At 41.3% G+C, this 26,153-nt stretch overlaps 1 protein-coding gene across 1 annotated transcript in view; it reads right to left on the reverse strand.

Annotated features, from left to right (window-relative positions):
• Window positions 1-26,153, reverse strand: part of cntnap2a (contactin associated protein 2a) — a 476,610-nt gene that overhangs the window by 223,474 nt on the left and 226,983 nt on the right. Inside the window, exons 6-10 of the mRNA XM_061805953.1 lie at window positions 20,305-20,357; window positions 19,945-20,095; window positions 18,280-18,464; window positions 14,187-14,330; window positions 12,606-12,867 (exon numbers count right to left, since the gene is read on the reverse strand). Coding sequence (XP_061661937.1) covers window positions 12,606-12,867; window positions 14,187-14,330; window positions 18,280-18,464; window positions 19,945-20,095; window positions 20,305-20,357 — 795 coding nt within the window. The remainder of the gene's footprint in view (window positions 1-12,605; window positions 12,868-14,186; window positions 14,331-18,279; window positions 18,465-19,944; window positions 20,096-20,304; window positions 20,358-26,153) is intronic.

Below are 26,153 nucleotides of genomic sequence, written 5' to 3' on the forward strand. Positions count from 1 at the left end.
ACACACATCCCATTGATTAACAGTGGGACCGGGTCCATGCCGCACTTCAGGATGTTCAGGATGATTTCCTTCGTTTTTGGGGTGTTTAGTGTGAGGTTGTTTGCTGAACACCACTTTGACAGATTAGCAATCTCATCTCTGTAGGCAGACTCATCTCCTTTTTGAGATGAGCCCAATCACGGTGGTATCATAAGGAAACTTGATGACAGAGTTGCTGGAATGGGCTGGTATGCAGTCATGTATGTACAGAGAGTTGACTGTTGAACAGCTGAAGCTGTACATCAAGCAAAAATAGGAAAGAATTCTACCTACAAAGCTTCACCAATTAGTTTCATCAATTCCCATACGTTTACTGAATGTTGTTAAAAGAATAATTGATGGAATACAATAAGTAAGTAAGTAATAGTAATCATAACCGTGTCTCAGCTTTTTTAGAATATTTTGCAGCCATGAAATTCCAAGTTAATGATCATTTGTGAAACAAAATAGAGTTTATCAGTTTGAACATGAAATATCTTGTCTTTGTAGTGTCTTCTTCTTCTTTTCCTTTCGGCTTGTCCCGTTAGGGGTCGCCACAGCGTGTCATCTTTTTCCATCTCATCGTATCTTGTGCATCTTCCTCTCTAACCCCAACTGCCCTCATGTCTTCCCTCACCACATCCATAAACCTTCTCTTTGGTCTTCCTCTCGCTCTTTTGCCTGGGAGCTCAATCCTCAGCATCCTTCTACCAATGTAGTCACTCTCTCGCCTCTGAACATGTCCAAACCATCGAAGTCTGCTCTCTCGAATCTTGTCTCCAAAACATCCAACTTTGGCTGTCCCTCTCATGAGCTCATTTCTAATCCTACCCAACCTGCTCACTCTGAGCGAGAACCTCAATATCTTCATTTCTGCTACCTCGAGTTCTGTTTCTTGTTTTTTCTTTAGTGCCACCGTCTCTAATCCGTACATCCTTGTCTTTGTAGTGTATTCAGTTTTAAAAAGGTTGAACTTGATTTACAAATCATTGCATTCCATTTTTATTTATCACAACGTTCCAAATTCATTGGAATTTGGTCTGTATTCACTTGCTCTTATTTTGAAATTCACAGCCCTACTTTTATTTAATAAAATGAGGAAACACACAGTTGTGATCATATGTTTGATTACCCAAACAGAATTTGTAAGATGGGTAAAGCTCTTAAGATAAAATATGAAGGGCCAGTGAAACACGTTTTTGTAAAGATTCATAATAAACTAAGCATTTAATAAAAGCATTACATTCAAACAAAACATAAGTAAATAAATGATGGTTGTTTGCTCCGTCATCAGACGTATTTAAAAAAATATTTCAGAAATTCTCCCTGGGTATGTGAACTTGTGAGCAAACAAATACAAAACAAATATGGAGTCATACATACCCTTGTCATATAGGAATGAAAGTGTAGGTTACAACTTGTTCATAAACTTTTATGTGGTAGTGGTATATTAGAACGAACATATACCGTTCTCATAATGTCTATGTGGTGGTGGCATATTGGATTGAAAGTTTTCGCCTCTCTCATAATCCCAGAAATCCTTATCAGCGTATTGAATCTTCTCCAGTGGTACAACGACTTCCTTGTCTCCATGTAAGATACACAATTCCTTGTCATCATTCTGAACTCTGCCTTGTTCCTTGCCATCAGTGTTTCCTCTGTGTCTCTCGCCATTTCTGCCACCACACCACCAAACGAGCCGCTTGTCCACTGCCAGCCACCTATTTTCTGCCTCAACAACCAGCCAGCGCATCTCAAGTACCATCTCCATTTCCATTTTCAATAAACTGTTCATCACAACCTCTCCACCCCCCTGGCTCTTGGATCCAGTCTCCATCCTTTCACAAATTACAAAGTGTACATCTTATTCATAACCTCTAGAGGGAGGAGTGCATTTATACACTGCAAGGTTGTTGTTGTTGTTGTTGTTATTATTATTGTCCTCTATGCCTATGTATAATGCGCACTATAAATTTGCGCGATTTTTTTTTTTGTGGGGTGGGGTGAGGCACATTGTTCACAAGAATTTATCGTATGTCACCTTTTAAATGTGAATATAATCCTCGTAGAAGAAATGGAAGTTGATGTTTGCCAATGAGATAGGAGCTATGCTCATCTAATGGGGTCATATGTTTTTTGTTCTGTAATCTCTAAATTACTTACTGTACAAAGAGAAATTAAAAAAAATAACGTTAACGTTAGTCTCGAGATTTTGTTCGAAATGTCTCTTAGATTTGGCAAGTTCCGTAACTCCCTGGAATGTGATGTCACGGCAAGGCAACATTTAGTCAGAGTGAAAAAGCTAGCAAAGATGGTGAGGAAGTGTTTTGTATACGGGTGTTCTGCATGTAACGCTGATGGAGTCAGCTTACATGAATGGCCGGAAGATGAACAGATGCGCAGGTTATGGACCAGGTTTGTGGAGACAAAGCGGGCGCATTGGATTTACAAATCAAAGTTGACACTAATATGCTCCAAGCATTTCACGGAGGACAGCGTTCCCTTGGCTTCGGTAGCAAGTAAGTACATACATGTTCAATTGTTTAGTATTGACAAGTATCTACCTCGTTTTAAAGGTAAGTACAATACCGCTACAGATATATATTTCAGCTAATATCTGTATCCATGTGATGTTTATGAAGTGACGAAATTTGGAAACTGTATAGAGCTAGTGTACTGTTGACGCTTAGGTCTTCCTGAAATTCAACTCCAGCAGTGTGTGCTCTCAAGTGTCAAATATGGGGGCTAAATCTTTAAACGAAGAACAATACCGAGGGTTTCGATGTTTGTTTTACGCTGACTCAGTCGCTAGTACAACAACAACAACAAATGACTCACTGATCTGTGCAAGCAGCATCAGACGTTTAAAGGTGTTTGAATTGGATTATTTCATCAACAAGGTGTACGTAGATTTCTTGAGGCACCTACAAGTCTGTGTTTTGGGAGTGAAGTTCCACATCAACTCCATCAAGTCTCGCCGAATCCTGTCCTTGAGTTGCATTTGTCAACTCAGGTTCGAACATATATGGTTGAATTACACCTGCATGGGATGTTTTTCGAACATGGGAAGAATAGGAAAAATTCCTCCTCTTCATTTCCTATTTCTTCCACAGAGCATTCCATAAAGACTTGTTCATCACTGCTGTCTATCTCCTCTAGATCCCACTCACAGCGTGTATGATTGTCTATATACAGAGCCATTGTGTTTACTGGGGTTGTCTTGGCATGACGTCACACAGAAGCAGTTTCAAAAGAGCCTCAGTTTGAAACAGGCATCAGAGGCATTCGGTTTACAGATAAAATGTGCACTTTGGCGCTAATTTTTTTAATTTCTGTTGTGTTGAGAATTTTTAAAATATTTTTTTCATGAAAAATTAGCTACGTGTGTGTGATATATAAATAAAATATAGGACCTCTGGATTAGACCTTTAAGTGGATGGCAAGATATTGTAGAGGGAAAAGCACAGAGCTGGGTGCTGGGTTTCCAACATAAGTAAATGGGCAATAATACCCCTGAATATAAACACATATGATATGCTGTAGGTCAATTGAAAGTACTGTAATCCAATGGTCCAAATATTGGATAATGACACTTGTTAGAAACCTTTAGAGTGATTCCAGGCGAACAAATCACCAGTTTCTTATGTGCTTTCTACTTGCTAGGTAAATAGGAGTGAGCTGGGGAGTTAATTAGTAAGTAAAAGACGAAGCCAATGAGAAAATTTGAGCTCCCCTTAGAATCACAAACAAGTACCCTTTAGAACATTAATGCACTATCACATTCTTCTTTTTTCCTTGTCAGGAGAGGATAAGAGTGCCTTTCCACAGGTCACAAACAACCTCAGGGGGCAACTCTTTCTCCCACATACAGAAGAACACATCACAATCGCATTTTGATTATGTTGTTCATAAAGGAATTGCTTTGAGTGTGTTCTTAGCGAAGTGGGAGATTTAGTGTATCTGAGCTCTCCCTCTCGTGACAAATAACTTTATGAGCTGGGACTCTCCACAGCAAGAGTGAAGTTATGAAGAAATATTGATTGGATGTTATCAGAAATGTTGAGCTTTTTAGTCATCGAAGTCCTTTCATACACTCCTCATTTTCTTTTACAACCCCAACCTCTCCCCATGAGTTTTGCTTCAAATATCAATCAGAAATAACAAGCAGCTAGCTGGAAGGAATACATGATGATCAATCTTGAAATTATTGGTTAGGAAATGCTTTACATGCAATACCATATACAGTTGCAAGATAGCTATACACAACAAATATTATTACTAATAATACTGAGAGCTATGGGAAAAAAATGTGATTTTTGCTCCTGAATTTTCAGGTGGGAAAGTTAAATGTAAAAATTGTTAGTTGTGTTCATTGTCTTTTTTCTTCTGTATCATTTGTTCTATTACCCATCTAGCCATTCTCAGTACTATCTGTTAGAATGATGGGCATGCTGGAGCCTATTCTAACTGACTTTGGGTGAGAGGCGGTGTCTTCTTCTTTTCCTTTCGGCTTGTCCCATTAGGGGTCGCCACAGCGTGTCATCTTTTGCCATCTTAGCCTATCTCCTGCATCTTCCTCTCTAACCCCAACTGCCCTCATGTCTTCCCTCACCACATCCATAAACCTTCTCTTTGGTCTTCCTCTCGCCCTTTTGCCTGGCAGCTCCATCCTCAGCACCCTCTCTCGCCTCTGAACATGTCCAAACCATCGAAGTCTGCTCTCTCGAATCTTGTCTCCAAAACATCCAACTTTGGCTGTCCCTCTAATGAGCTCATTTCTAATCCTATCCAACCTGCTCACTCCGAGCGATAACCTCAACATCTTCATTTCTGCCACTTCCAGTTCTGCTTCCTGTTGTTTCTTCAGTGCCACCGTCTCTAATCCGTACATCATGGCCGGCCTCACCACTGTTTTGTAAACTTTGCCCTTCATCCTAGCAGAGACTCTTCTGTCACATAACACACCAGACACCTTTCGCCAGTTGTTCAAACCTGGTTGGACCCGTTTCTTCACTTCCTTACCACACTCACCATTGCTCTGGAATGTTGACCCTAAATATTTGAAGTCGTCCACCCTCGCTATCTCTTCTCCCTGTAGCCTCACTCTTCCCCCTCCACTTTTCTCATTCACGCACATATATTCTGTTTTACTTCGGCTAATCTTCATTCCTCTCCTTTCCAGTGCATGTGTCCATCTTTCTAATTGTTCCTCTGCATGCTCCCTGCTTTCACTGCATATCACAATATCATCTGCGAACATCAAGGTCCAAGGGGATTCCAGTCTAACCTCATCTGTCAGCCTATCCATTACCACTGCAAACAGGAAGGGGCTCAGAGCTGATCCCTGATGCAGTCTCACCTCCACCTTAAATTCCTCTGTCACACCTAAGGCACACCTCACCATTGTTCTGCTGCCATCATACATGTCCTGTACTATTTTAACATACTTCTCTGCCACACCAGACTTACGCATGCAGTACCACAGTTCCTCTCTTGATACTCTGTCATAGGCTTTCTCTAGATCCACAAAGACACAATTAGCTCCTTCTGACCTTCTCTGTACTTTTCCAAAAGCATCCTCAAGGCAAATAATGCATCTGTGGTACTCTTTCTAGGCATGAAACCATACTGTTGCTCGCAGATACTTACTTCTGTCCTGAGTCTAGCCTCCACTACTCTTTCCCATAACTTCATTATTTGGCTCATCAACTTTATTCCTCTATAGTTCCTACAGCTCTGAACATCCCCTTTGTTCTTAAAAATGGGAACTAGAACACTTTTCCTCCATTCTTCAGGCATCTTTTCGCCCGCTAGTATTCTGTTGAATAAGTTGGTCAAAAACTCCACAGCCATCTCTCCAAATTGCTTCCATACCTCTACCGGTATGTCATCAGGACCAACTGCCTTTCCATTTTTCATCCTTTGTAGTGCCTTTCTGACTTCCCCCTTAGTAATCATTGCCACTTCCTGGTCCTTCACACTTGCCTCTTCAACTCTTCCTTCTCTCTCATTTTCTTCATTCATCAACTTCTCAAAGTATTCTTTGCATCTATTTAGCACACTACTGGCACCAGTCAACACATTTCCATCTCTATCCTTAATCACCCTTACCTGCTGCACATCCTTCCCTTCTCTATCCCTCTGTCTGGCCAACCTGTAGCGATCCTTTTCTCCTTCTTTCGTGTCCAACCTGGTGTACATGTCTTCATATGCCTCTTGTTTAGCCTTTGCCACCTCTACCTTTGCCCTACGTCGCATCTCGATGTACTCCTTTCGCCTCTCCTCAGTCCTCTCAGTATCCCACTTCTTCTTCGCTAATCTCTTTCCTTGTATGACTCCCTGTATTTTGGGGTTCCACCACCAAGTCTCCTTCTCCCCTTTCCTACCAACAGACACACCAAGTACTCTCCTGCCTGTCTCTATGATTACCTTGGCTGTCGTAGTCCAGTCTTCCGGGAGCTTCTGCTGTCCATCGAGAGCCTGTCTCACCTCTTTCCGAAAGGCCACACAACATTCTTCCTTTCTGAGCTTCCACCACATGGTTTTCTGCTCTCCCTTTGTCTTCTTAATCTTCCTACCCACCACCAGAGTCATCCTACACACCACCTATGCTGTCGAGCTACACTCTCCCCTACAACTACTTTACAGTCAGTAATTTCCTTCAGATTACATTGTCTGCACAAAATATAATCCACCTGCATGCTTCTACCTCCGCTCTTGTAGGTCACTGTATGTTCCTCCCTCTTTTGGAAATAGTGTTCACTTCAGCCATCTCCATCCTTTTTGCAAAGTTCACCACCATCTGTCCCTCAAAGTTCCTTTCCTGGATGCCGTACTTACCCATCACTTCTTCATCGCCCCTGTTTCCTTTACCAATATGTCCATTACAATCTGCACCAATCACAACTCTCTCGGTGTCTGCGATGCTCAGAACGACTTCATCTAGTTCCTTCCAGAATTTCTCTTTCAACTCCAGGTCACATCCTACCTGTGTGTTATAGCCGCTAACCACATTATACATAACACCCTCAATTTCTAATTTTAGTCTCATGACTCTATCTGATACTCTTTTCACCTCCAATACGTTCTTAGCCAGCTCTTCCTTTAAAATAACCCCTACTCCATTTCTCTTCCCATCTACTCCATGGTAGAATAATGTAAACCCTGCTCCTAAACGTCAAGCCTTACTACCTTTCCACCTGCTCTCTTGGATGCACATAATATCAACCTTTCTCCTAATCATCATGTCAACCAACTCCTGAGCTTTTCCTGTCATAGTCCCAACATTCAAAGTCCCTACACTCAGTTGTAGGCTCTGTGCATTCCTCTTTTTCTTCTGATGATGGATCCGGTTTCCTCCTCTTCTGTGTCTTCGACCCACATGTCTGGAAGTGTATGTGTATACCCTGGAATGGTCACCAGTGACTCGCAGGGCACACAGACAAAGCACCATTTACACTCACATTCACTACTAGGACAATTTTGTTTTAACTTAACCTACAGTGCGATGGATGTTTTTGGAACATGGGAGTAAACTGGAAAACCAGGAGAAAAGCTCACCCAAGCATGGGGAGAACATGAAAACTCTGCAGAGGAAGTCCAGAGCCTGAATTGAAACCCATGACCTCAGAACTATGCTAGCTACTCTGATACTGTGCCGTCCGTTGTACATTTGTATTATTTACAATACAATAATGTATTTCTTCTGTTTTGGCATTGACAATAGAATCTTGAGGACATATCGAATGAATTGTAAAAGTATAGCCTCTAGGGGTACATGGTGGACAAGTGATCAGTACTTCCGCTCAGTTTTTTAGTATATGGATGCATGCATGTAGGTCTGAGTCAAGACTGATCACCCTTTTGTGGAAAATGGAATTATATCCATCCATCAATTTTCTGAGCTACTTATCCTCACGAGGGTCGCATGACTGCTGGAGTCAATCCCAGCTGTTATCGGGTAGGCGGGACAGTACACCCTGAACTATTTCCACCCAAATGCAGGGTACATAGAGACAGACAACAGTTGCACTCACAACCACACCTAAGGGCAATTTAGACTCTCCAATTAATGCATGTTTTTGGAATGTGTGTGTGTGGGGGGGGGGGGGGTGGACCGGAGTGAATTGTATAATGGCACATTACAAAACAAGGAAATATATATTTTCCCCCCAGAACACCAGAAAAACTGTCGTACTGCATGCGTAAGTCTTTTGTGAAAGAGAAGTATGTGAGAGTAGTACAGGACATGTGTGAGGGCAGCAGAACAGTGGTGAGATGTGCCGTAGCTGTGAAGGAAGAATTTGAGGTGGAGGTGGGACTGCATCATGGATCAGCTCTGAGCCCCTTCCTGTTTGCTGTGGTAATGGATAGGCTGACAAATGACGTTAGACTGGAATCCCCTTGGATAATGATGTTCACAGATGACATTGTGATCTGCAGTTAAATCAGGGAGTACACTGGAGGAACAATTAGAATGATGGAGTCATGCACTGGAAAGGAGAGGAATGAAGATTAGCTGAAGTAGAACAGAATATATATGCGTGAATGAGAGGCGTTGTGGGGGAAGAGTGAGGCTCCAGGGAGAAAGACAACATGGGTGGACGACTCCAAATACTTGGGGTCATCAATCCAGAGCAATGGTGAGTGTAGTATGGAGGTGAAGAAACGGGTCAAAGCAGGTTGGAACAGCTGGCGGAAGTTGTCTGGTGTGTTATGTGACAGAAGAGTCTCTCTTCCATGATAAAGGGCAAAGTTTATAAAACAGTGGTGATGCCAGCCATGATGTACAGATTAGAGACAATGGCACTGAAGAGACAACAGGAAGCCGAGCTGGAGGTGGTTGAAATGAAGATGTTGAAGTTCTCTCTCGGAGTGAGCAGGTTTTATGGTCTTAAAAATGAGCTCATTAGTTGGACAGCCAAAGTTACATGTTTTGGAGACATAGTTAGAGAAAGCAGACTTTAATGTTTTGGACATGTCCAGAGGAGATGAGTTTATTGGTGGAAGGGTATTGAGGATGAAGCTACCAGGAAGACCAAAGAAAAGCTTGATGGATGTTGTGACGGAAAACATGAGGGCTGTTGATGTTAAGGCTCCGTCACAACATGACCTTCTGTTCAACGTCCTCTGAACATTTCAATCGTTCTATTTTTCAGCGTTCTCAAACGCGGATGACACATGTGGCGTGTGATAAACATGTGTCTAATGCATGAAAAGCGTGTCTAACGCACGAAAAGCGTGTAACAGCGACCGAATGAGATACCCCTAAAAACCATTAGTGTTTGCAAACCGGTCATTGCGGCGCGAAGAGGGATTTGTCAACATAAGACGAGTGTGTTGAGCGTGTGACCAATGAATAACGACAGAAAAGCGTTTTGCTGGCGTGTAATTTAATACAGTAGAACCGGCACTAAAACGTTTGAAAGTTCATAGTCAGTTGTTGTTGTGAGTTAGAACAGTGAGTATCATGCCGCCGAGAAGAAAAAAAGTTAGGGCGCGGACTTCAGCAACTAGCGCTGCTAGTAAGAAAGCTAAGCTTCTCTCATCACGAGCAATGTGTTTGGAGGAAAAACAACAGCAGGAGAAAGAGCACATTCGCGAAGTCACGCACCATGTGACACCCCCTGGGGACCCTAAACACCTTGAAAACCCCAGAGAGGAAGGTCCGACAAAGAGACAAAAGAAGGACAGAAAGGATTGCATGATCCTGGACCGGGCTGTTGAGGATAGTCTGGTGGAGTTTTTCCGCGAAAGCGAACTGCTGCTTTCTGGATCTTCCATAATAGGTGCTCTCTACTGTAGCTTAATATTAAATGAACCTTGCTTTTACAAAGCATCGGTTTATGTACCCATACCCATATGCATGGAAGTTCGGGAAACGCTCGAATGACGCTCAATGGACACCAAATGACGTTCGTTTCACTTTGGTTACACGCTGTGTGCGCTAGGGGATTGTTCAGTGGGCGTTGACAGGTTGCCAGTGAGTCGTTCACTGCAAAGCAAACGATTAAGTAACAACCAAGTAAAGGGAGAGTTACGACTGACCAACGATAGGCAAATGCGTGCAACGCTCGGCGAACCTTAGTAAAACGTTCCACGGATGTTCTTGAACATTCTGCAGCATTTAAAATTAAACGTTGATGAACGCTGGTCTCGGTGAAAACTTTTGTGCATGTTCAAAACTTTTTTTCCGGACCGGCGTTCTCCGCCGATTCCCAGCGATCATTGATGTTCACTGGCGTGGAAACAACGCTACTCTGGATATATGCTGTCAACCATGGGCGACTCCCAACGTTTCCTCAAACGCTATTGGACGCTGACCTGAACGTCATGGTGTGACGGGGCCATTAAGAGAGAAAGATGCAGGAGAATGGAAATGGATGCATGGAAAAAGATGACGAGCTGTGGGACAAGAAGAAGAAGAAGATTTAATTTTAACTCTGTTGTGCTCCCACAGTGACACTGAAGCTAGAAGCCAGCATGACTAGCATACTTCAGATATACTAATAACAGAAGCAAATTTGGGATGCGTGCGTTGCTGTGTGCAAGTGAGCTTATGTATCTGTGTATTCAAGTAATAGTGATGTGATCACAGGCTCAAGACCAATTAGCCGAGAGGGTAATGCTGTAATAATCCCTACCTCTGGGCATTGGCCTACTAAAGCAGCAGTGGACAGAATAAATGAGTGTCTTCAGAAAGAGATGAAGGGAGGAAAGGAGAGCAAGGGTAGGACACAACAAAGGAAGGGATATACACATGGAACAATCTTCAGCAACAGCTGGAACCAACAGATCTTGTCTCATTGAACATTTTTTTCTGACTTTTAAGCATCTTGGAGCCTGAAACATCAGTCAGTCAGTCAGAATATCCATCCATCCATCCATTTTTCAAGTTGCTTAGGGCGAAAGAAAACTGATGATTGCTGTACCATGAGATTGTTTTTACTTGTCCAGTCAAACTTTTATGTGTGTTGCCGCTCCTGACTCAGGAAGGACAGTCTTGTAAAAGAGATTTTTAATCTCAATGAGGGTTTCCTGGCAAAACAGAGGTTTAATCAATAAAATGTTTTGGGGAAAAAAAGCTACTTCAAGGGTTTAACTGATGTGCTAAACTGCTTTATTTGTGATGCGGGTGAGCTGGCGTCTATCCCATCTTATATTGAGCAAGGTTAGACCCCAGACTGGTCACCAGCCAACCGCTGTACATCAAAGACTATTCACACCTCCAATGTTCTTGTTTTTGTGCCTGCCTGTGATTTCATTTGTTTTGCATCCACACTTTGGTTGTACTGATGGATTTAACCTCCTTGTTGCACCTGCTGGCAATTTCATTGGTTCAGCAGAAAAAAGGCATCCGATTATTGCATTGCTTGCTATCATTGTCACCAATATCGCATAGAATGCTATTTGTCTTGCTCATGCTAATTATACTCTGGGTTTGCTCAGTTTTATACATAAGTACGTATGTTTTTTTTTTCTTTTCCTCTTTTCTATTTCATGTTTCCACTTGATTGCTTAAAACTATCATATCAGTTCTGGGGTACACAGACTGGCTGTTCACGCAACTATTAAAACCTTTGCAAGGGTGCTTTTTCACTGTCGCAAAAAGCAGGGTACTCTCAAAAAGGATGCATACAAACCCCATCCAGGAAGTGGCAAGATTTGAAGTGGTGAACATCATAAATGTACACAAACAAGCTAACTACTAGTGTACATTCTCACTATCCCTCTACAACCACAAAAATAAAAAGCTGTGAAATTAATAACTATGGTATCTGACAGTGTCAATTAAAATCATGCACTATTAACTTTGTGAATTTTTATTTCATCCAGATTAACATTTGATACAACTTGATTGTGCTGCTGTGCCCAGGATTGTGCCTGGTTTAAGTAAATCCTCAGCATGTTGATCAGCACTGTTAGGAAGAAAAGACTAGCCATAATTTTTGTTTTAAGAAATAAGACAATCTTTGAGTCGAACAAACAAAGTCAATTATCCCTCAAAGGATATCTTAAATTTCAATTTATGTAAGTTAAGTTATGAAAGAAACAAGTTAAATGTTGAACTTAGTTATGTTTCATGTCAAGAGTATTTTTTGTAGATTTTTTTCATGTTTATGAATTATATTCCATTTCCCAAGCCACTTATCGTCACAAGCGGAATACATCCCGGACTGGACACCAGTCAGTCGCAGGGCACATATCGATGCTATGACTAGCAATGAAAATATATTTTAATTTGTGCACAGTCTAAGAAGTGCAGTGTGCATTTTCTAGAAACGTCACTAGAAATACACTAAATGGAGAGCAGATTTAGAAAAAGAAAAAAAGAATGTTATATTAATTAGCCAGAATGCATATTGAATACCGAAGCTTTGTGAAATATGTTAGAAAAAAAACATTGTTTGGAAAAAAAAACGTTTTATTTTAACATATCTTATTTTGTTCACCTTGAACATGTAGTTATTCAGATATTCATATTCCAAATTATTAAAATATTGTCGGAACACCCCGTGCTATGATAAGAATTATGACTCTATGAATAGTTTAACTGCTTATCTGCTAGTGCGGACTTGTTGACTCACCTGAGGTTAACTCCACCAGGTAGTGCCTGGCTGCTGTGGTTACATTGATGTGAAGGACCACCTTGCCATCTTCAAGTGAAATTTCTAGAGTTCCATCATCAAGGTTACTGAAGATAAGTAGCCCATGTAGGTTCCATGTACGGAACTGGAGGCCCACAGATATGATGTTGTGAGCAGCCCAACCAGGCAGTTGCAGGAAACTGGTTGCATTAAAAAAGATGGGGAAGGAATGCGTCTCCACACAGGAAAATGACAGGTTACGCTGTAAGGATGCACATTTAGAGATAGAGAAATAGTAGTCAACAGCATTAATAAGACAGATGGGGATAACACCTCCGAAATGCATGTTAAACCATTTGTCCTTTTACCTACAAGTAATCATGACCGCATTAAAAAAAAAAAAAGGATAGAGTTATAAAGTCATAAACCATGGCATATATAGTACGATATGGAGTGTTATCCACATTCAGATGTCAAAAGTGTTTCTGTTATTGGTTGAGTAATGTAGTGTAAATTCAGCTGAAGACACTAACATTCTTGGATGTGTATGTTGTGGTCGAAAATATACCATTTACAAAAGAAAATGTTCAACACTGATCTAAACTAAATCCTATTCATTCTATTTAGTTGTCTTTCCCACAACTCACGGGTGCCTGTGAATGTGTCTTTGAAATGTGAATCTATTTTGATGAGGAATTAACTGATAACTCTTTGGGTCAAGGAGGAGGTCTGGTGTATCTTGAACGAAACTTTGATTGCACGTTCTTTTGTTCAGGCAATCTTTTGAACCAAGATCAACAAAGATCCACAGAGCTTTGGTGGAAATGAGGCTTGAGCTAGATATATGTATCCATTCATTTTCTGAGCTTTTATCCTCACAAGGGTCGCGGGAGTGCTGGAGCCAATCCCAGCTGTCATTGGGAAGGAGGCGTGATACACTCTGAACTGGTTGTCAGCCTATCGCAGGGCACATGGAGACAGACAACAGTTGCACTCACAATCACACCTCGGGGAAAATTACGTTGTCCAATTAATGTTGCATATTTTTGGGAATGTGGGAGGAAATTTCCTCTCACATCTCAAAAGCATGTATCAATTGGAGGCTCTATATTGCTTTTAGGTGTGATTGTGAGTGCGACTGTTGTCTGTCTCCATGTGCCGTGTGGCTGACAACCAGCTCAGGGTGTATCCTGCATTTGGTCCAAAGTTAGCTGGCATAGGTTCCAGCACTCCCGCGACCCTCATGTGGATAATCGGAGCGGAAGTTGAATGAATGAATAATAGATAGATAGATAGATAGATAGATAGATAGATAGATAGATAGATAGATAGATAGATAGATAGATAGATAGATAGATAGATAGATAGATAGATAGATAGATAGATAGATAGATAGATAGATAGATAGATAGATAGATAGATGTGTGTGACATGTTTTGGGTGAAAGATTTGAGCTGATATTACATACATATATTATTATAGACTGCAGAATTGCAATGAATATATTATGAACTGTTGCTAATATAGAAAGATAGAATATAATATGAGTTGTATGTGGAAGCGAATGGACATTTTACTCACAAAGCTTGAGGTGTCTAACTTCTTTCTCCGGGCCAGATCAGTTATGTTGTCTCCATTGTAGTTGATGCTCTCCATGCAGCCTTTAAAGTTCTTGCGCCCACCTCCTACTGGCTTGCCGCTGTAAGGCATCCCCCCAAAGTTCAACTTGGGAGGCAGAAGGGGATGAAAAGCAGAAAAGTGGAAGATATTTGTTTAAATTCAGTTGAAGTGAATTTACATTGCTGTCTAACGCTATTGGTCTGGTTGGATATTTGTTACAAGAAGCGATATTTTTTTGGGAAGAGCACAATGCGGCTGCCAATTTATAGTCCACCTGGCTCGACTTCATCTACAAGAAAACCAGGCTAGTTCTCCACCTAAGAGAGTTGAGTCAAGTTATTAAGTAAGTAAGTAAGAAAGACATTTTACTACAGGCTCCTACAGGTCAAATGTGGAACACTCAAACCGAGGTTGAACAGACTGTCAGCAAAACATTTTTTGACATAATCCACACAATTGCTGGGCTAGGATGAGGGGAGGTGCATGCTGCTTATCTACAGCCAAGCTACAAAGAGGAAGGAAATGGTGATGGTAGGTGACGAGGATGGAGGAACAGCATGACAAATTCAATGCTGTGTTATGGAGACTGACAAGAAGCTGAACAACCAGGGAAGGAGTTATCAAGAACATCTGGTCAGTTGGTCTGACCTGTGCAAGATACTATCTCCCCTATCCATCCAGCTAATAATGTGTTGTACTGTCGGTAGATAAAAGAGATAGCAAAAAAGATTTCCCCTTTTAAATGAGGTGATAATTGTGTAGCATTGCCTCATTAAAATAGTTTTTGTGAGAGTGGATATCAAATTAGGCGGCAAGGTGGAGCAACTGGTTAGATCGTTGGCCTCACAGTTCTGAGGATCAGGGTTTGAATCTTAGCGCTGCCTGCGTGCTGAGTTTGCACGTTCTCCCCATGGCTCTGTGGATTTTCTCTGGGCACTCCGTTTTCCTCAGACATCTCAAAAACATGCATCAATTGAAGACTCTAAATTGCCCTAAGGTGTGATTGTAAGAGTGACTGTTGTGTCTGTGCCTTGCGATATCCTGGACACCAGTTCAGGATGTACCCCGCCTCCTGCCCAATGACAGCTGGGATAGGCTTCAGCACTCCGACCACCCTTATGAGGATAAGCGGCTCAGAAAATGGATGGATGGAGGATATCAAATTACTCCAGGTCTCTCACAGACACCTACGTGTTGATGCTAACCAGTGCACATAAATAACTTAAGACAATATCGCAGCTGGAACAATGGGGAGAATCCATTAAAATACATTTACAGAGTTTGTGGTGGAGATGCAAAAAGATAGATGCTGAGAAAAAAAAGTGATGTCTTGAAAAAACAGAGAAAGAGATGCAAACCTTGTGCATTTAGCCCTTTTATACTGTAGTTTAAGGAAGTCCAGTACACAGGACAGCCAGATATTTAGTAACAAGGCTTAAATTGCAACGGACTTTGCGAGGACACATAAAGCTGGAGCATAAACACACACTTCTGACACTTTTGTATGGATTTCCCTGATGATCTCTTAGTTGAACAGCTTCTCATTAATTGTGCTCCCTTGATTCTCAGTGTCTGACTTAACTGGGGAAGAAATCAGCATAATCAACAATAGCTGGTTAAGGTTACACATACACAAACACACATACCACATATTTCAATAAATCCACAAATTAGCTACACATAGTCACATGCACACATGTACAAAAAAAAAGCAAATATGAGCAGACTAGTAATTGCATTACACACAAACAGCTATCATCCCTCTTACAAATCCCAAAGAAAAATCAATTTCCTGTTTGAAGTATTATTATACAAACCCAATGTGCCACATTCCATTACCAAGCAACATTAATTATGTGAATGTTATAGATTACTATCATATTAGCACATCGTAAACCCAAACCATAATTTCCTGGGTGCTATGGTTTTATTCTTGAGATAGGTGAGGCCATCAGTGATGGGCAAAAGTTGGAAAAGTGCATACAGATAGCCAAGTTCAATTCGAGTGTTCAATTTTTGGGGGAATTATTTCTCAGTTTTACAAGCTATTGCTAACAGTTATTTCTCTCTCTCTCTCTCGCTCTCTCTCTGTGTGTTTGTGTGTAACCTCAGTAAAAAGGACTAATATGGGGGGGGGTCCGTGACTGGAGATGTTCCATTACATTGTAATCACTTCTTTTGAGACCATATGCACATACTACCCACATTACTGTACATTACATTATTGTTTTGTATTTTTCTTAATGACCCAAAAAAACAATCACAATAAAGTTATTGGATATAAATATTTTAAAACTGCTTAAAAATAATTTTAAAAATGTAGAGATCCTTTTCTCCTTCTTTCGTGTCCAACCTGGTGTACATGTCTTCATATGCCTCTTGTTTAGCCTTTGCCACCTCTACCTTTGCCCTACGTCACATCTCGATGTACTCCTTTCGCGTCTCCTCAGTAGTCCCAGTGTGCCCACTTCTTCGCTAATCTCATTCCTTGTATGACTCCCTGTATTTTGGGGTTCCACCACCAAGTCTCCTTCTCCCCTTTCCGACCAAAAGACACACCAAGTACTCTCTTGCCTGTCTCTCTGATTACCTTGGCTGTCGTAGTCCAGTCTTACGGGAGCTTCTGCTGTCCATAGAGAGCCTGTCTCACCTCTTTCCGAAAGGCCGCACAACATTATTCCTTTCTCAGCCCTCACTACATGGTTCTTTCCTCTACCTTTGTCTTCTTAATCTTCCTTCCCACCACCGGAGTCATCCTACACACCACCATCCTATGCTGTTGAGCTACACTCTCCCCTACCACTACTTTACAGTCAGTAATCTCCTTCAGATTACATCATCTGCACAAAATATAATCCACCTGCGTGCTGCTACCTCCGCTCTTGTAGGTCACTATATGTTCCTCCCTCTTCTGGAAATAAGTGTTCACTACAGCCATGGCCATCCTTTGTGCAAAGTCCATCACCATCTGTCCCTCAAAGTTTTTTTCCTGTATGCCGTACTTACCCATCACTTCTTCATCGCCCCTGTTTCCTTTACCAATATGTCCATTACAATCTGCACCAATCACAAGTCTCTCGCTGTCTGGGATGCTCAGAACTACTTCATCTATTTCCTTCCAGAATTTCTCTTTCAACTCTAGGTCACATCCTACCTGTAGGGCATAGCCGCTAACCACATTATACATAACACCCTCAATTTCAAATTTTAGTCTCATCACTTGATCTGATACTCTTTTCACCTCCAAGACATTCTTAGCCAGCTCTTCCTTTAAAATAACCGCTACTCCATTTCTCTTCCCATCTACTCCGTGGTAGAATAATTGAAATCCTGCTCCTAAACTTCTAGCCTTTCCACCTGCTCTCTTGGATGCACAGAATATCAACCTTTCTCCTAATCATCATGTAAACCAACTCCCGAGTTTTTCCTGTCATAATCCCAACATTCAAAGTGCCTACACTCAGTTGTAGGCTCTGTGCATTCCTCTTTTTCTTCTGACGATGGATCTGGTTTCCTCCTCTTCTTTATCTTCGACCCACAATAGCTGAATATCCACCGATGCCCTGCAGGTTAGCAGTTCCGGGGGCGGGCGTTTTTAGTCCGTGCCACAACTGATCCGATATGAGATTCTTTTGATGAACTCTCATATTTGTTTGGAACAGTTTTTATGCCGGATGCCCTTCCTGATGCAATCCTCTGCATTTATCCGGGCTTGGGACTGGCCAATAGATTGCACTGGTTTGTGCCTCCATAGGGTTGCATTTCATAGATATATACATACTCATACAAACACACCTACACACACCCACACACACACACACACACACACACACACATAACGCGGTATGAAAAATTATCGGCCCCATTCTCAAATTTCTAAATATTTATTTCTTAAATATCAGATAAATATCTACCATGTAATATTTAAATGTTTTTCAAATGTTGATTTGATTTCAGATATTTATGTACAGTATGCCCTACAATTTAGTTACGCACTGCTGCATCAATATGTGTGTACTGTATGTGTATAGCCTATGTAAATGTAGTGACTTACCTCATAGTCTAAGTCGAGGTGGTCAAACTCCCCGTTGGTCCTGAAGTGCTGAGTGTGTCTGTCTAGAGTGAAGTTGACATTACGACGGTAACGCTCAATAACGACTGAGTGCCAGTGGTTGTCATCCAAGAGGCTGCCTGTCGTGACTGACGTGTGACCCAGAATTGAGCCATACTGGTTACTACCTGTAATTAATGTTACAGTAGCATCAATAACCAGAAATTGCTTTTGAAATCATTTGTAAATGCTGAATCTTAATTTTACTGTCCAATGAACATTTATGAAAATTTTCTGTATGTACCATATTTTCATGACGATAACTAAGATTCTTTCGGCTTGTACCGTTAGGGGTCGCCACAGCGTGTCAGCTCAGATAAAACGCTCATATTTGTTTGGCACAGTTTTTACGCCGGATACCCTTCCTGACGCAACCCCTCAAGGTTCAATTAATAGTCTTAAAAGTTTCTCCAAAATTGATGGAGTGCCTTATGTAGCAACTGACTTTCAAAATTTGTAACTGACTGTCAGGGTTTCCTACAGACACACTGCTTATATAGAGAAAAAGCAGAAGTGTGAAAGGAGAGCATGCGGACGTGTTGGTGTGGGAGAGGAAGCTAAGGCACACCCCCCAGAAAGTTTCTAATGCCGGTGATGTGTTTTGTGCTAAATAACAAATAAAATAATAAATAAATAATAATCGCTTTAGCTAAGGACCCCTAAAATGGCACCAATGAAGAGACACGCTTACGAAGCACAGTTTAAACCGCAAGTTATCAGTTACGCAGAGAAACATGGGACTCAAGCAGCCGCGAGAGAATTCAAGGTCAACGAATCCATGGTGCTGAAAATGAGGAAGCAGGGAAACAAGCTTGGCCAAGTCTCCAAGATGAACCTGAGTTTCTGAAGAAACAAGGCAGAACTTAGAGCTTGCTATTATTTTGGAAGGCTTGACGAAGCAACTTCATTCGTTGGATATTGGTGTAAATAATATGTACAAAGTGAAGTTCCGAGCAGCGTGCTTTCTCGTAAGTGCCACTATGCTTAGGTGCAACCCAATAATACGGTGGGCCTTATATATGTGCTAAATACTGATATTGCACCCAAAAATGAGACTGTGCCTTTTAATACAATACACCTGATGGTCACAAAAGTATCGTATATATATTTGTGTTGAAGTGCTTGCCCACATGAAAGACAAGCGGAGGACTTTTAGACTTGAAGAAAGAAAAAAAGGAGAAAATAAAGATCCAGGATCAGACTGGTGTATTGTGCTGTCCTGTCAGATTCAGATTGCACCTCTGTCAGCAGTAGGTGTGCCAACGGCCTATGGATGTTGACAGATTTGGGCAGGTCACATCTGTAACGGCTATTCTGATTAAAAATAGGGGTACATATAAACAAACACCAAAATGCAATAGATCAAATCAAAACCTTCTGACCTGAGGGTTTTAATCAGAATGATTTCAAAAGAATAAAAAAAGTCTGCTACCTGGCTATTCAAATAAACATCAGCCTTTTAGAGCAATACCAATTTGCAGGAAAATTATTTTGTTGGGTACCTTCAGGTAATCAACTATGTTTAAGTCCTAAATTAAAAAGTAAAATTAACTACAGTATGTTTGCTGTGTTGCCCATTAACTACTGTATGTTTGCTGTGTTGCCCACCCAGGTTAATTTGCAGCTGCAGCTGGGCCTTGCGAAGCTCCAAGGTGATGTAATCCCCTTGCTGGCCCTCCCCATGGAGAATCACACCCTCGCTCTCTGACGTCTTGAACCTCAGTGCAATCACATCCTTGATGAGCTTCATCTTCTTTACCTAGACACAATACACACAACCCTTTTAGTTTGATGTCTACAAAGCCCACAAAGAAGAATTATTGCAGTGGCTTTCATCACAATAGTATTTTTAAAAGCAGGATTTCACATGCTCACAACCCTTCAGTGTACTGATCTGTGCAAATCACTGCATGGTAACGCTCATGAAACATTTTGAGTTTGGTGACTGATTGAATTTGCAAACATTACCTTGAAACGATACGAGATCACACCCTGTCCATCGAAATTGATCATGTCTGCCCCTGAAACAGATGAAAAGAAGCAAGAGACAGAGATAAAGAAACAATTCAAAAAGGGAAGTAAGACCACAAGATTAAAGACAAATGTATACCACTCAACCCCCCCAAAAAATATTGGGTACTCTCTGCATTGGTAGGCATCACAAGTGTCTGAGATCAGAATTATTAAGATGTGGTTGTACAGAACAGATATGAACAAAGGTGGCTGAGGCAACAGTGATTGGCAGATGTGATTTTGAGATGTTCTGTGAAATGAAGTGAGGTATTTGAAGTAGTCTTCAATCTTCGATGGCCACACTGCCTGTTCAAGATGTTGGCCAAGATTGTGTCCCTGTGATGGAAATGGCAGGAGAATATTATATTTCTCATGATCAACTGCAGAGGAAACCAAAAAGGTATTCAGAAAGGCATACCAACAGACTTTTGTCAAGGTGGAAAGATTGCATTTTGCATACCAACAAAAGACTCGTGGGATACTGATATTAAGGAGTTCAGGTAATAAGACAGATGGTAACTTCATGTAAAGTTATAATTTGCAGTGCAATTTTTGGCCCATCCAGTCCTCCACAAAGTAGTGCTGGGTGACTTTACAGTGTTCTTGATGTAAAGCGGGGGTCACCAACCTTTCTGAGAGCTACCTCTTGCGTACTGATTAAAGCTACCTTTGAGACACACTTCTTGAATAACTTAATTGGCCTTAATTTGCTCATTCCTCTTAATGATCCTTCATATATACATATACACAAACATACACATAGTTTCTCACAATAATAATCAACAATGATTTAATACGGTAGAAAAAATGAACAAGGTAGAAAACATTACATCTGTTCTATCAATCGCTGCAAGTTTTTTTTACATTTTAAAATGATGTTTTGAACAACATTTCAAGGAAATTCCAATTTTCTATCTCTGGTGAGCTATTTTATAACAGGGCCGCAGGTTTGTCATGTGCTCCTTGGGGGGAACCTGTTTCCCACGGGTGCCATAAAGGTGACCCCTGATGTAGTCTATGAGTTGCAGTTGATACTGTGTGGTGGATAGTATGGTATGAATGACAATCTACCATTAGCATTCTTGAGTGGGGGATTGAGAGGAAACATTAACAGAAGATAAATTATTCTATCCACATTTTTATTCCACTGTGCAAATCTGAATGTGCTCTTTACTTAGCACATCTCAGATAAGGACAGTTTAATGGAAAACATTTTTTGCATAACCCTGCTAACTAATTAACACACAAAGACCCGACAAGGTGAAGACAGCATCCCACTTACGCTTCGGTGTGGTAAAAATGAAACAGTCACATCTCTTTATTTTCTTTTTCCTGAATGAATTTATTTCACGTTATTTTATGTCCTTTCTCTTTACAGCGTTTTACTTTCTTACCTTTACGATTGCACCTCCCATTCTGATTCCCTTCTCATGTCAAGATTCTTTCTCCTTATACCCTTCATCTCTGTGGTTCTTTCTATCTGCCCCCTCCTCCTCATCATCGGTCTTAGCCATGTTTATGTTGTTGCCTCAGTAGGTGACAGTTTTCCAATGGCTTCATGAGGTATTGTACATTAAGCCTGACTGTGTGATGACAGGTTGGGAACTTAATGGAGACTTGAGAGTTGTACAACCTGCCGACTCCTGGGTGATGAAGAGCGGAAGAGGGGCCGAAATATTGACCTCATGGCATTGAGTAGGTAGGGGCTCAGTGGTGTGATATAACCTATTGGACTCCAGCCAGGCTTTGCAGCTGGCCTGGATAAACACTGGCAAACACACAAGGTGGCAAACGTTTTCTGGCCTTTTCTCAGGAGAATTCCTATTTTGGAGAGGAACGATTGGAGTGCAGAGAGTGAATTAAATGGCAATGCAAACTCTATTTGAAGCGTTACATTAGAAAAACAACACTATTGCTCAAGCAGAAGTTTAACCTACCACAGCATGGATATTACAAGTTGGTCACATGTTGCAGTATTTATTTCTCCAGGTATTTGATAGTTATCAGCATTTTTTTTCCTTTTTGTATTTTGAATAAATGACTTTTGTGGCAAAATTAAGATTTTCAGCATTTGTATTACATTTGCATTTATTTATATTATTATATATTAGGCCATTAGGATGGCACAAAATTGGAAAAAGTGACATTAACCCTGCAATTTATATTGCAATGTTAGGGTTCGCCAGACAAAGGGATGGAGGTGGGAAGGATGGGCAGCAAGTTACAGTGATTATGGCTAGAGATGGAAATGTGTTGGCTGGTGCACTAGAGAATACATTGAGGATTTGATGAATGAAGAAAATGAGAGAGGTTTTGTTTTTGACCAGCTTGTTCAACAGAATTCCAGTGGGTAATAAAAGGCTTCAGGAATTGAGGAAAAATATGCTGATGCCCATTTTTAAGAACAAGAGTGATGTGCAGTGTGATAGAGGAGTTTATTACGTGATATTTGCCGACGATATTAAATAAGTACCGAATATTGGTCAAAGGATGATAAAGATAGAGCTGCCAGACGAGAGTTAGAGGAAGACCAAAAAGAAGGTTGATGGATGTCATGAGGGAAGATATGAGGGCATTTGGTGTTCAAGAGGAGGATCCAGGAGATCGGCTTTCATGGAAAAGGATCGTTATGCTTTGGGGACCAATCTAACGGGACAAGACAAAAGGAGAAGAAGCAAAAGCATATCAATTTCTATTTTTGAGTGTATTAATTTAAGCAAAACTAATTTTGTAGACCTGAAGTTTGTCCCTTTAATAAATGCTGTGGCTCACCTCCCTGCCACAAAGTGGAATCTGTTGCGGCACGCATTTGTTGGTCCCATTTTTAAGAACCAATACAATAAATGCAGGCAAATAAACTGACTAATAGTCATCATGCAAACAAATAAATAAATACACAAAATGATTACATTAACTCTGATCTCCTTCGTGTTGTTTGTTGGGTTTATAATTTATCATAACATCACTGCTAATCTCCAGTCAATATTAGGATTGACTGACTGCATATCAATTTACCAACATTGCGTAGGACCCTGTGAGGTAACAATACCACACATATAATATATAATGCCGATATTCAAACAATATATTTCACAGCCCTATTGAAAATTAGCTTCTCAACATACTTTTCTAATGTCTGGTTTTGGGAAAAAGATGTTTGATACATATCAGCAATAATTTACTTCATCTAACTCTACTCATATGATACCAACTGCAATTTAGAAATATTAACAATTAGTCTGTCTTGACTGCTGCTTCTTTCTTTCCATTTCCTGACTAGTCTCTGTAGTAATTGATTTTGGGCTGATCCTTTGTTCATCAAAATGGAAATGAGCATTTCACAGCACGTTGGATCATGACTCCCTTTTAGCCTCCAGCTCCGACACACACAAACACAGACCCTGCTGTTTGATGCATTTGCCCAGACAAGTCACAATATGCCGCAGAATTCAATTATCATAGCTATTCAAAGGCTCAGAATTAGCATCAACAAATAACATACACATTTGGTAATTCTGCAGCCAACATGCAGGATATACAGTGTATCTTTAAGTGCATAAATAATAATTAAATTAATTAATTAATTTGGGTTCACTTTTCCCAATGTCCTTTTTCCTCTTTTTTTTTTTAAATAAGCCATTTTAAGAGGATAGAAGAGCTGTTTTCGTGTTCAGACTTAGAGATGAAGACAGTACACTGACAGTTGCGAGCGTGAGATTGTATGTCTGCAGACATCACACAGGAGTTGATGCAGGCTTAAAAACAACTCTAACAGACCACTGTGTCAATGTGTGTGATGTAATGTCATTGCTGATATTTGTACTGGACTCGTGTATCTGACTGTTTCCATTCTCAGACAATAAACAAGAATATACTTTTTAAACTACAAAGTGTACAGGTCTCTGGAATTGAACTCAAGCAAATGTTTCAAATCTGATGACACGGTGCACCCCTGCGTGATGAGCACATGCGTCCACCTGCTTCTCGTCTTGCTAATTCCGGCCTGAATATATGTCCATGCATTCGATCTGGTCCTTGCCAGATTGTTGTACTTCCATGTCACATTCCCACAACTCCATGTCCTTGTCTTTGATACTCTGTGTACTGAACCCTGCCTCGCTGATCACCCTGCCTCTGCACCTATTGATTCTGACACTGCTGCTTGTTTGGACTGCCTGCCTGTGTACCGACCCTGGACTGAATAAAGATGCTTTCTGAACTGTACCTGGTCTTGTGAGTCGTTCATTTTGGGTTCAGCCTTGTGTTCTGGTCAAGGCATGGACCCAGTTTTCTCAGATCCGGTGCGCCATGCTCTCCAGGTTCAACGACGTCGCCTCGCCGAACATGGCGAACATTTCCTGACGGTTGCTCGCCAGCTAGAGCAGCAGGGCAACTTGTTGCGGCAAGTAATGGCCCGGCTTAGTTCCCTGCCTAAAGCAGCCGCGGAATCCTCCCTTCTCTATGAGTCAGTCCCCTCACCGGTCCCCGACGTACATTCGGGTGTCTGCTCTCCACTCTAACATCTGGAGCATTTCTCAGGGGACTCTGGCAATATCAAACCTTTCATCACGCAGTGGGAGCTCCACTTTGAGCTACAGGCAGCCGCTGAAGGGACGCGCAGAAGCTTGGGAAATTAATGACTTGAGCCGTGACGCGGACATGTGTTGGACGTGACCATCCTTCGTAAAATCCATGGCACAAATGTGGAACATCAAGAGATGAAACAATACGTGGAAGACTCGTTGGCTGCCAGACTTATCTGGCCTTTATCGTCATCAACAGGAGAAGGCTTCTTTTTCATCTGAAAGAAAAAATAAGACCCTGTGGCCTTGCGTAGACTATCAAGGAATGAACAGTATTACAGTAAAAAAAAAAAAACAGGTAACCTCCTCCCCTCATTGCCTTTGAGCTTCTGAAGGGGGCCAAGGTTTTTTCCAAGCTAGAATTGAGGAATCCATACCCCCTTGTCAGGATATGAGAGGGGGATGAGTGTAAAATGGCATTCAACACACCCACTAGTCATTACAAATATTTACTAATGCCCTTTGGACTCAAGAACGTCCCTGCAGTGCTTCAGAGCTTTGGTAATAATGTTTTGTCCAATATGCTCAATAATAATGTCTTTGTGTACAGAAGTGATATTTTGATTTTCTCCCCGGACAAAAAAAATACCATATCTGACTTGTTTGAACACTACTGCAGCAATTTCTGCTTCATGACCTATGTCTAGGCGAAAACGTGAGGTTCACTGGTCCGCTGTACCGTTCCTGGGGTTTGTCTTGGCGAAGGGAGAGATCCGTATGGATCCCAGCAAAGTCGACGCCGCGCTGCACTGGTCCACTCCTACTACTTGCAAAAAAGTACAGAAGTTGCTAAGGTTTGCCAACCTCTACAGAAAATACATCTGGAACTTTAGTACGGTCGCCCCACCATTACATAAACTAACATCACCACTCGGTTCCTTCTATTGAGATCTGGCATGTCAGGCGACCTTCTGGAAAGTCAAGGCTAGCTTTACCTCTGCTCCAATTCTCTCGCCTTGCTGGATCTCGATAGTCAGCTTTTTGTAGAGGTAGATGCATCAAATTTTGGGATAGGGTTTGTTAAAAAAAAAAAAAAAACAACTGAATTTTGAGGAACGAAATTACGACACTGGGGACCGTGAACTTTTAGCAGTCAGAGTAAACAACTGATCTGGGTAGAGTACTCTCACAATTCCCTTCCCTCGGCGTCCATGGGGCTGTCACTGGTTCAAATAGTGCACTGTTATTAACTCTCTCCTTTTCCATCCATAGTCTCCGAAT

This window comes from Syngnathoides biaculeatus, chromosome 19, assembly GCF_019802595.1.
Source record: "Syngnathoides biaculeatus isolate LvHL_M chromosome 19, ASM1980259v1, whole genome shotgun sequence".
NCBI classification, from domain to species: Eukaryota; Metazoa; Chordata; class Actinopteri; order Syngnathiformes; family Syngnathidae; genus Syngnathoides; species Syngnathoides biaculeatus.